Here is a 10,837-nt window from a genome sequence, read left to right as displayed (position 1 = left end):
ACCCTTGAATGAGTAGGTGTGTCCAAACTTTTGACTGGTACTGTATATAGACTTGACTGACTAGACTGGACTGGAGTATACTTGACTGGACTTGAACTGAACTTTTAGGACTGGATTTTCTGGACTGGCCAAAACTATCCCTAATTTAACTGAACATATTTTCATTCCCATAGTACAGTAGCAGTTTTCTGGTATTAGCTATATCTTCACCACCAGATGGCATCATGCACTTGCATTGAGAGGGGAGGGCTCAAGGTTAGGCCCAGTTCAAATTGTACCCTAGACTATAGTGCCTTACCTCTCCTACACAAGTGTTCACAGGAGGAGTAAAGATAAGTCCCATCTAACCCTCCGCATAGCTACATAGATCTACAAATCCCTGCTTGGTTGAGAAACGAGCGTTGCGTGGGAGTGACGTCACCTGACATTTGCCAAGCTTATGGTTATGTTGCAGCAATTCGAACCAGCGACCTTTAAGTTACTGGCCCAACACTCTTAACCGCTAGGCTACCTGCCTCAGCAGGAACAAATCACAGAGAATAGATGTGTTGGTGGCAGCTGCAGAGATGTACTTTAGTGTAGAAGATTTTACTGCAGAAGAGTTACAAGCTGTGTTGAGTGATAGTGTCAGGTCCTCCCAGGCTGCCGGCCTGGTGTAGGATCAGTTAGGGCCAAGTAGTGGAATAGTGGTGAGGTTTTTAATGGGTGTAGGGTTAGTTGGTAGGGCTATGTTTTTACGAAGTGTAATGAACTCACAGTCCAGAAGAGTAGCTGGAAACACACTGCTATGGCAGTGGATGATGCCCAATAGTCTGTGTATGTCCGTCAGTTGAGAGATCCTGAAATACTAATCGTGAAGAAAGTTGATTTTGTTGCGTTTATTGCTCAGGTGATTAATTGTACAGGACAAATTAACAAAAAAATCGAAGAAACTGGAAATCATTGTGAAAGTGGCTAAAAGGTTCTTTGATCTCCAAGATTTCACAGCTGAAACATTGCAGAGAATACTGTCTTTTTTATTTGATTTATTTCACCATTATTTTACCAGGTAGGCTAGTTGAGAACAAGTTCTCATTTACAACTGCGACCTGGCCAATATAAAGCAAAGCAGTTCGACACATACAACAACACAGAGTTACACATGGAATAAACAAACATACAGTCAATAATACAGTAGGGGGAAAAGTATGTATATATACACTGTGTGCAAATGAGGTAAGATAAGGGAGGTAAGGCAATAAAATAGGCCATAGTGGCGAGGTAATTATGATATAGCAATTAAACACTGGAGTGATAGATGTGCAGAAGATGAATGTGGAAGTAGAGATACTGGGGTGCAAAGGAGCAAAATAAATAAATAAATACAGTATGGGGATGAGGTAGTTGGATGGGCTATTTACAGATGGGCTATGTACAGGTGTAATGATCTGTGAGCTGCTCTGACAGCTGGTGCTTGAAGCTAGTGAGGGAGGTAAGACTCTCCAGCTTCAGCGATTTTTGCAGTTCGTTCCAGTCATTGGCAGCAGAGAACTGGAAGGAAAGGCGACCAAAGGAGGAATTGGCTTTGGGGTTGACCAGTAAAATATACCTGCTGGAGCGCATGCTGCGGGTGGGTGCTGCTATGGTGACCAGTGAACTGAGATAAGGCGGGGCTTTACCTAGCAGAGACTTGTAGATGACCTGGAGCCAGTGGGTTTGGCGACGAGTATGAAGCAAAGGCCAGCCAGCGAGAGCATACAGTTCGCAGTGGTGGGTAGTATATGGGGCTTTGGTGACAAAACAGACGACACTGTGATAGGCTGCATCCAATTTGTTGAGTAGAGTGTTGGAGGCTATTTTGTAAATGACATCGCTAAAGTCGAGGATCGGTAGGATAGTCAGTTTTACGAGGGTATGTTTGGCAGCATGAGTGAAGGTTGCTTTGTTGTGAAATAGGAAGCCAATTCCAGATGTAATTTTCTGAAGATGCTTCCCCGTCTCAGGCCCCAGAGCCTGTTTAGGGATCTGAGTACATTTTACTAAGTGAAAGAGTACATTGACTTTTGTTTAGTTTTATTTATTCATTATCATTATTTTTATGTTTTTATTTTCGTTAAAGTATTTTACCCCACCCAGTAGGTGGTGGCAATACACCTTTTGGGATGTAGTCTGCCAATAAAACCATGTAAAACCAAGTTTTATTTCATATTTAACTAGGCAAGTCAGTTAAGAACAAATTATTATTTACAATGACGGCCTACACCGGTCAAACCCGGACGACGCTGGGCCAATTGTGTGCCGCCCTATCGGACTCCCAATCACGGCCGGTTGTGATACAGCCTGGATTCAAACCAGGGCATCTGTAGTGACACCTCTAGCACTGAGATGCAGTGCCTTAGACTGCTGCGCCACTCAGGAGCCCCAAGGTATATTGGGGGGAGTCATCACTGGGGTTCCAATATCTATGTCCATAGATGATGTTAAAGAAAATGTGAAGGGAGGCAGAGTGATTGAGGCCCAAAGGTTGATCAGTAGGAAAGAGGGTCAAATAAGTGAAAGCTTATCAGGGATGCTGAGGTTTGAGGAAGTTTTCCTGGAAAAGTGCAGACAGGATTCCTTAGTTTCAATGTTAGAGAATTTGTCCCATATGCACTGCAATGTTTTAGATGCCAAAGAATGGAACATGTAGCTGCTCATTGTAAAGGAAAGAAAAGATGTGCCAAGTGTGGAGGTGAACATGATTACGGTGAATGTTGAAGCAATGTGAAGGTTAAGTGCTGTAATTGTGGGGGAGAACTCAGTGTAGCATTTGGTGGATGACAGGTGCAGAGAGACGCTAGAGAGGCTCAGAGATATAGGATCAGTCAGAGGCTGTAAGACAGATTGGTAGAACTACAGCGCGGACTGATGGAGCTTATAAGGATGTTCCTGTAGTAAGTGGATTTACTGTTGTGGCTGGTGCTTCTGATGGTCCTGGCATGGTTTCGAGGATGGGTTCAGAAATCTTGCTCTCATGAATGTGTGGTGTCAAAGGACCCTTTGATAATGAATAAAGTTGACCTCATAGCTTTTATTGGTAAGGTTATCAATAAGATTTGGGTTGTGGAAAGCAGAAATGCCAGGTTGAAGGTTGTTGTGGAGACGGCAAAAAGGATATTGGGGGTAACAGATGTTACTTTTGATATGGTTGTTGACATGCTGAACAAGGGTGGAGTTTAATAGATCAAGTTTAATGGGGTTAGGGGGTTGGGGAGTTGGAAGGGATTTATTTGGTTTAGAAATGTATTTTCATGGCAGTGTGTGTGGCACAGCGGTCTAAGGCAAGAGGCAAGAGTGCAAGAGGTGTCACTACAGTCCCTGGTTTGAATCCAGGCTGTATCATATCCGGCTATGATTGGGAGTCCAATAGGGCGGCGCACAATTGGCCCAGCGTTGTCTGGGTTTGGCTGGGGTAGGCCGTAATTGTAAATAAAACATTTTTTAACTGACTTCCCTAGTTAAATAAAGGTTAAATAAAAATATATATTTAAAAAAAATAGTATAGAATTGGGCAGAATACACTCCAGCACAGTAGGTGGCAGCATGCACATTAAAGTTTGTTTGCGGTCCGCCATGATATCATTGAAGAAGAAGACCATAAAAAAAAAAAAAATATGAAGAAGAAGAAGAAAGGTCACCTGACGTACCCAAAAATAACATAGGGGTGAGTTCAAAGAGTTGGCGCGGGAATTATTTTTGTTCTTCCAGCTGCGAATATGATATTGATATAACCACTTTTCATGGTGCAAAAAAAGTTATGCTCTCTGTTTTCCAAACTACAACTGTTTGTTACTTATCTGTGGTAAGTCAAGATATGTCTAACACGACAGTTACAGTAGGTTAGTAGTTAAGTCAACTAGCTAACTTGGCTCTTGCTATCTTAGCCGGTACTACAGTAGTTAGCTAAAAGGTCTAGGAACAGTGAGCTAACGTTAGCTAACAATGGAACCCCGTTCCCATGGCATTGGCATTTTTAAATCAGCGCCAAATTCGAGCTAGCTCTATGTTTTTTTTCGAGCTAGATCTTATTTTGCTGGTTCGGGGGAAACCCGGGCTAGCGCATCCCTCTTCCCCGAGAAAATGAGCATCCTAAGTGTAAATTGTGTTCCAAGTCGTTTTGTTTCAGTCGCGCAGCATTTATCCTGGCGGCGTCGCGTTGTGAAAATATGCGCAGCGCGAGTGAAAAATGACAACCTGGAACACAAATGACAACAGTAATTTAGGGGACACATAGCTAGCTTCTGCCACAGGCTAGAGGGGTACATATTTGACACTACGTTATTTTTCACTTATCGGTATATTCATAATCCCAATATGTCATAGCTGGCTATGTAATTTTAGATACTTGTAAGTCTAGACATGACTTACATTGAATAAGTGAAGTTATAATGTGGTGATCCATTCAACACCAAAATTTTTTTTAAGGCTCATGGAATTTATAAGAGTGTTATTTTTGCTTGGCTGCTTCTTGGGTCATGCATTTTTAATAACTCCTGTCCCCCATTCCTCAAACAGGCGGGAGCACGCCAGGCATGAGTGGTGCACACCTGGGCGAGTGGCAGAGGAGGTCCTTTGACATTTCATCTGGCACCTGCACACCTGAACAGACGGCAGACGCCTATCGGGTGCACATCCTTGCCATACAATATGCATGGGCGAGCGCCCAGCTCTCTCAGGCCGGCACAGGCAGCCTGCTCAGGACCTACTCGGAGCGCTATGCTGCAGTGCTGGACTCGGAAGAACCTCGCACGGGGCTTAACAACTATGCAGAGAGAGTACTGCACCTGGCCCGCAGTCAGAGGAACCACAGCGACAAATGGGAATCGTCCCTGACAACTGCAGGTGTGCTGGAGCTGCCGTGCGTGCGGAAGATGCTTCGGGCTGGGACAGGGGGTGGAAAGTCCCTTGTTGCACCTGCAGATGTTAACATCTTCGTTGGACAAGAGAGAGGAGGCAGCTGCCTGTCTCTTCCTTCCACTGGACTCGACGCTGCGGAGACTCCATTCAAAGCATCGGGGCCGCCATCATGGCCCAAGCCTGAGGGCAACAGCACTTTCAGCATTTTACATAGTGCTACAGCAGAAAGACCAAGAGGCGCTCAGGGAGTCCCCAGCTACCCCCATTCCTCCGCTGGCCCCTCGGCACGGGCCCAGTCTCTGTTTTGCCAGCACTCCTCAGCTCCACCACAACCAAAACCAGCCCCTGCAGGTCACCAGTCTGTCTTAAACTCTATCACCTCCAAGAGGAAGACGTTTTACAACTCTGGTGGAGAGAATGGCAGAGGGGGGGCATCTGGAGGACAGGCAAGGCAAGACCCATGCTGTGGTGGCACAAACTTCAAAACGGCAAGGGAGCAGTTTATTGTTGATCAGCAGAAAAAACACCCACACCAGTCCCAGAGAGCCCAGCAGCCCCCTGCGATGGCAGCTACCGTCTGGGGTGCCACAAAGAAGTCACTGGGGGCCAACAGGCCACGGGGGACATTTTCCAAATTTGTGTCCCCCATGTCGAGGCCGGAGGACATAGAGAGTGGTGTCGGTAGCAGCAATGCTCAGGAGACTCAGCCAGTCGACGAGCGTCTGAAAAACTTTGAGCCCAAGATCATCGAGCTGATCATCAGTGAAATTATGGACGATGGTCCGCCCGTAGCCTGGGACGACATCGCTGGCCTGGAGTTTGCAAAGGCCACGATTAAGGAGATTGTGGTGTGGCCTATGCTCCGGCCTGACATCTTCACTGGCCTCCGTGGTCCACCCAAAGGCATCCTCCTATTCGGGCCCCCGGGCACAGGAAAAACTCTGATCGGGAAGTGCATCGCTTGCCAGTCAGGGGCCACCTTCTTCAGCATCAGTGCCTCGTCTCTCACCTCGAAGTGGGTGGGGGAGGGAGAGAAAATGGTTAGAGCACTCTTTGCCATCGCCCGCTGCCATCAGCCAGCTGTTATCTTCATCGATGAGATCGACTCTCTTCTGTCCCAGCGTATGGACGGGGAGCACGACTCATCCCGACGGATAAAGACAGAGTTCCTGGTTCAGCTGGACGGGGCGGCCACCTCAGCCGACGACCGCGTCCTGGTGGTGGGGGCCACCAACCGCCCTCAGGAGATAGACGAAGCGGCCCGGCGCCGCCTTGCCAAGCGCCTCTACATCCCCCTCCCCGAGGCAGCTGCCCGACGGCAGATAGTCTCTCACCTCATGGCCCGCGAGAAGAGCCAGCTGGGAGAGGACGAGCTGGAGACAGTGGTCACAGGGACGGAGGGCTTTTCTGGGGCTGATATGACGGGGCTGTGTCGGGAGGCAGCGCTTGGCCCCATCCGGAGCATCCAGCTCCGTGACATTGCCACCATCACCCCCGACCAGGTGCGGCCCATCCTCCACTGTGACTTCCAGGAGGCCCTGAGGACAGTAAGGCCCAGCGTCTCAGCCAAAGACCTGGAGCTCTATGAGGAGTGGAACAAGACTTTTGGTTGTGGTCGTTGATCTGGGCAGCAGTATAGACTCAGATTACAAATATCAGCCTATATTTAACATTTACTGCTGTTGGTGATATATTTAATTTGTTTTGTTCAGTAAATGACCTAGCGTTTAAATGTTAGTTTTCCTGCGACAGACTACCATAAGATTTTAATATTCTTTCTGAATGTTAACTTGATTTTTCACTTACTGATCATTGGCACAGTGTATTTATTCACAAATATAGGTTATTTGTTTTTCTACACTTGGATTCACTAAGTAAGATGTTGGTGTAAGTAATATGTTCTTTAATAAAGTTGCTGAATGTTTTCTATGGTATTGCATTGCAAACAGGTTTTCCTTTGTACACAGAGAAGAAATGTGGCAAAGTGTTTTTCTGAGGATGGGTTATGGGGCCATGTGGCAATATGTTCCCTTTTCACTCCATTCGCTACCTGTTTATCCAAAGTAGATGAATATAGGCCTACATCAGCTATCAGTTTCTCATCAACTCGGTTTGTTAAAGGTCCAATGCAGCTGTTTTTCTCTATCAAATAATTTCTGGGTAAAAATGAAGTACCTCACTGTGATTTGTTTTCAATTAAAATGGTAAAAAATAAATAAAAATAGCTTATCAAATAGCAATTTGTAAAGTAATTATTTAGGTAGGACTGTCAGGGAGTGGTCTGAGTGGGGAGGGGAGAACTAGCTGTTATTGGCAGAGAGGTTTGAAACTCTTATTGGTCTATTTACTGTGTTATATATATATATATATATATCCACACGAAGGGGTTGTAGTAATACTGTGAAAATGATGAAAATTGCCCTTTTAGTGTAAAGGCTGTTTGAGAAGACCGCCTGAAATTTGAGCCTGGTTTGGTGGAGTTTTGGCCTGCCTGCCGACATCACCAGGCGGTATAAGATAAAGGTGCACTATGCAGAAATCGCCTCGCCATTTGCTGGTTGTAAAAATTCTAATACTTCGCCTATTTTCAGTTCGTGACAGAACAAGCAAGTATAGTGTAGAGAATTGTTGTACCATCTAAACCGCTGTGACAATATTTTTGGTATTGGATTTTTTTTTTTTTCAGCTGTTTAAAGCTGGTGTACAAAACCGAAAGTAAAAGACGCAGAAACGAAACTAAAGAATGAGAGGCATAGAAATGGAACACATAGAACATATCTACTGCTTCTTAGACTTGCTTTCAACGAGAATGACATATCTATAACGCATATTTCTATGTTAATCTGGTCGGTCGCCCAAAAAGTTACATATTGCAGCTTTAATAGACCAATAACAAAGAGTGTTTCAAACCTCTCTACCAATAGCAGCTAGTTTTCAGGTTATCCGATCCCTCCCATTAGGCTCATGCAATTAGACAACTCAGACAACTCCCAGACAGACCTAGCTAAATTCTTGCTTAAGAATTAAGAAATTGGTCTTTGCTAAGAAGCATTTTTTTCCCCTTTTTTGACCATTCTCATTGTAAAAAAATAAAAATAACAGTGAGGTAGTGGCTGCAAGGGGCCTTTAAGTGATGGATGTGCCAACCATGGCTGGGGAAGTTGGTTAATGCTGAGAGTATCCTGGTCTCATGTTAAGGCTTGCCCACAGATCTGCCTTGTATTGCCTCTCTTCCTGCCACAATGACCATGTGCTATTAAGCTGGTACTTGACAAAACAGGAAAACTGTTATTTAATATTTGTGTAAGAACCCATATTTGAATCATCCCAAAACAAGTACTTTAGGTATCCTGCTGACCTTTCAAAGCTATTTAGTCAGGTTTCACCAAATGCAAGACTGTCCTCTCCTTAAAGCCACAACTTTTTTCCTTCTCTGCCAATTCTTGGTCCTCCAGATGCATAAGGAGTCAACAGAGATTTTGAATGTAGTTGATCTCCTTTTAAGTTGATCGCCTTTCTGGACATAGACTGCCGCTGGTCGAGAAGTAGACGATTATAGATTGTGCACACATGAAATGAAATTGTAATGTAATTTTCATGAAACAATCTCTGAAAAACTGGAAGACCATGAAAAAAGTATTTCATGTATTTTTCATCTTTTTGTCAAGTCGCTGATTAATATTTCAGAGTTCTGGGGTTGGCTTCAGTATTGAAACTTTGTAAAATTAGCCAGCAATGCAAGTACTGAGCATATCCCAGAGGGCTGGTGGAAGCTTGTTAGAACAGCGGGGCTCCCCGCAGCTGGACCGGGCCAGATGCACAGAATTCCTCTGGTGCATGCAGATCCAGCCACTTGACACCAAGAATAATGTCATCTTCTACCGTCTTGTATCTTTAACACCTTATGTTATATGTCTAGGAATGTTGGGTTGAGTTTTGGATTTGAATTGAAGTTGAACAGTACTAGGCTACAAAGGAAAATGACCCCTGTCAAGAGGATATAAGATGATACACTGGAGATAAATATTTCCTATGTATTATTTTAGTTGCTGACTGCCAAATAGGCCCATACATCCATGTTTCGCAGTTTTATGCCCTATCATTTGTCCCAGTCGAGCTATGATCAGGGTCGCCCACGGTCTGCGCATGTAATCTAAACCTGTGAGGACCAGTATGACATTTGCAGTCCATGGATAAACGCCTTTCCAACAATTCCTAAGATTAACAGATATGATTTGTGGGCATGTTAAATTGTGATGCTTTTTTTTCATTATCTTTTTCTCTGGACATAATCTGGCATGGTCAAATAGGATCCTCCCTAATGGAATAGTTCACTGATTCTTAAATGGTAGAGTAGGCCTATTTCAGTAAACTGTCCGAAAGGGGAAGTGACATTTGGGATTCTGGCAGGGGGAGAGTGGGTTGGCCAGATTATCCTTTTATGCAAATGTCCTCCCTCCCCTGTTAGGTCCCAGTGAAGCGTGGAGGGAGCCTCGGTGCTGCCCACAGCTGCTTCCCATTTCTGCAGAATCACATAGTAGCCATCTGGAAGGACACCGTTGTCGCTGCACAGCCCTGATGAGCTCCTCTGCTGGGCCTCGCCGCTCTCTCCAGGAAGCTAGGCCTGGTCCTCTGAGCCCTGGCCCTAGCCTCATGCTCCACTGCCTCATCCTCAGTGTGCTAGCTAGCTAGTTGTCCACTCTCTTGTTCTGTATCCCCCTGGCAATTTATTTCACTCTTCTAGGTTATCTCTGTGCTATATGTAGCATTCACCCACATCTTCTCTCTGGCCTGGCATTCCTTTCTCGGGTCCTCTGTGTGTTAGCACCCCCTCCCCCCCGGCAGTCATTCTGTCTGGTTCTGTGTGTAAGCACTGTTTTCTCTCAGGTTATCATGGACCTCTGTTGTCCAGTATTCAGTGCCCTGCCTTGTAGTTATTTTCCTGAATTCTGAGCCTTACTCCTCTATTGCTAGATCTTTTGAACTATAGTAAATGACCTAATCAAATCCTCTGTCCTTCAAGCCTTAGTGTACCACTGCTTGGTGATCATGTGGTTTCATTATATCATTCATCTATTTATATTTTATATTTTAACCTGATAGGACTCTTTAGCAAACCCATGTTGGAGTTAAAAGTCATGAAAAGTATCTTATGCGTAGTTTAAATACAATAAGCATTCATTTATTCAGCATTAATTAAGTTGGCTGCAATGTTTTTACGTTGAAAAAAAAATAATATATATATTCACCAGGAATATGACTGTCAATCATTCAGTCTGTTTTTCCTTGACAAGTAGCGGCTACATTTTGAATGACTGGCACATTGTGAACTTACCGATTTAGGTACGTTTGAGAAAGTGCAATTACATTTCATATTTCTCTAAATGTATTTATCCATTTGGTTATCATGGCAGTACGGTTTGGTAATGAAAGTATTGAGAGGGTTGCTCTCTCAAATGTTTCGGGTCATGTACTGTACATCTAGTTTTGCCTATAGGCTATTCTCAATGAGTGACATGTACAGCGCAAACACAGTTCTCTATTCCACGGTATATTGTCAGATCAATAGTATTTGTTTTAAATGTATAAATGTGCCAGATGTTACACCCTGATGATTCTGAATTGCTTTTAATAACTACAATTAATTTTCATTCAAATATCCATGTGTAGAAATGGAATAGTGTGAAAAGTTTGCTATGGACATGGGTCCAGTGGGAAAATACAGTGCATCCTCTATTTACCAGCCACTGGTGAATCTTACTATGAAAAAATACCAAATATCAGTATTATTTTTGTGTATGTAAAATATCCTTTATTGATATTTGCAAGCATGATATATGAGTAAAGTTACTTTAAAAGTTTAGTTCAAATTGAGAGTAACATTTTATCTGCCACCGAGGTAAAAAGCTGGGACAAAACTGAATACCATCCATACTTTATATAAAACAAAAATATATTTCAG

At 44.0% G+C, this 10,837-nt stretch overlaps 1 protein-coding gene across 2 annotated transcripts; it reads left to right on the top strand.

The window, feature by feature from the left end:
* The first annotated feature begins 3,640 nt into the window (after positions 1–3,640).
* LOC129836131 (fidgetin-like protein 1) lies at positions 3,641–7,088 on the top strand. 2 transcript variants are annotated; one of them, XM_055901953.1, is made up of 2 exons: positions 3,641–3,682; positions 4,534–7,088. In XM_055901953.1, exon 2 carries the CDS (start codon positions 4,551–4,553, stop codon positions 6,495–6,497), a length of 1,947 nt encoding a protein of 648 aa, XP_055757928.1. In that variant the 5' UTR covers positions 3,641–3,682; positions 4,534–4,550; the 3' UTR covers positions 6,498–7,088. The 2 variants fall into 2 exon arrangements, with proteins under 2 accessions (XP_055757928.1, XP_055757927.1); XM_055901952.1 differs by having other exon boundaries at positions 3,659–3,820.
* The last annotated feature ends 3,749 nt before the right edge of the window (positions 7,089–10,837 follow it).

The sequence above is a fragment of the Salvelinus fontinalis genome, chromosome 37 (genome assembly GCF_029448725.1).
Source record: "Salvelinus fontinalis isolate EN_2023a chromosome 37, ASM2944872v1, whole genome shotgun sequence".
In the NCBI taxonomy this organism is placed as follows: domain Eukaryota; kingdom Metazoa; phylum Chordata; class Actinopteri; order Salmoniformes; family Salmonidae; genus Salvelinus; species Salvelinus fontinalis.
The sequence above is the reverse complement of the archived record's forward strand: the minus strand, read 5'-3'. Positions and strand labels throughout refer to the sequence as shown.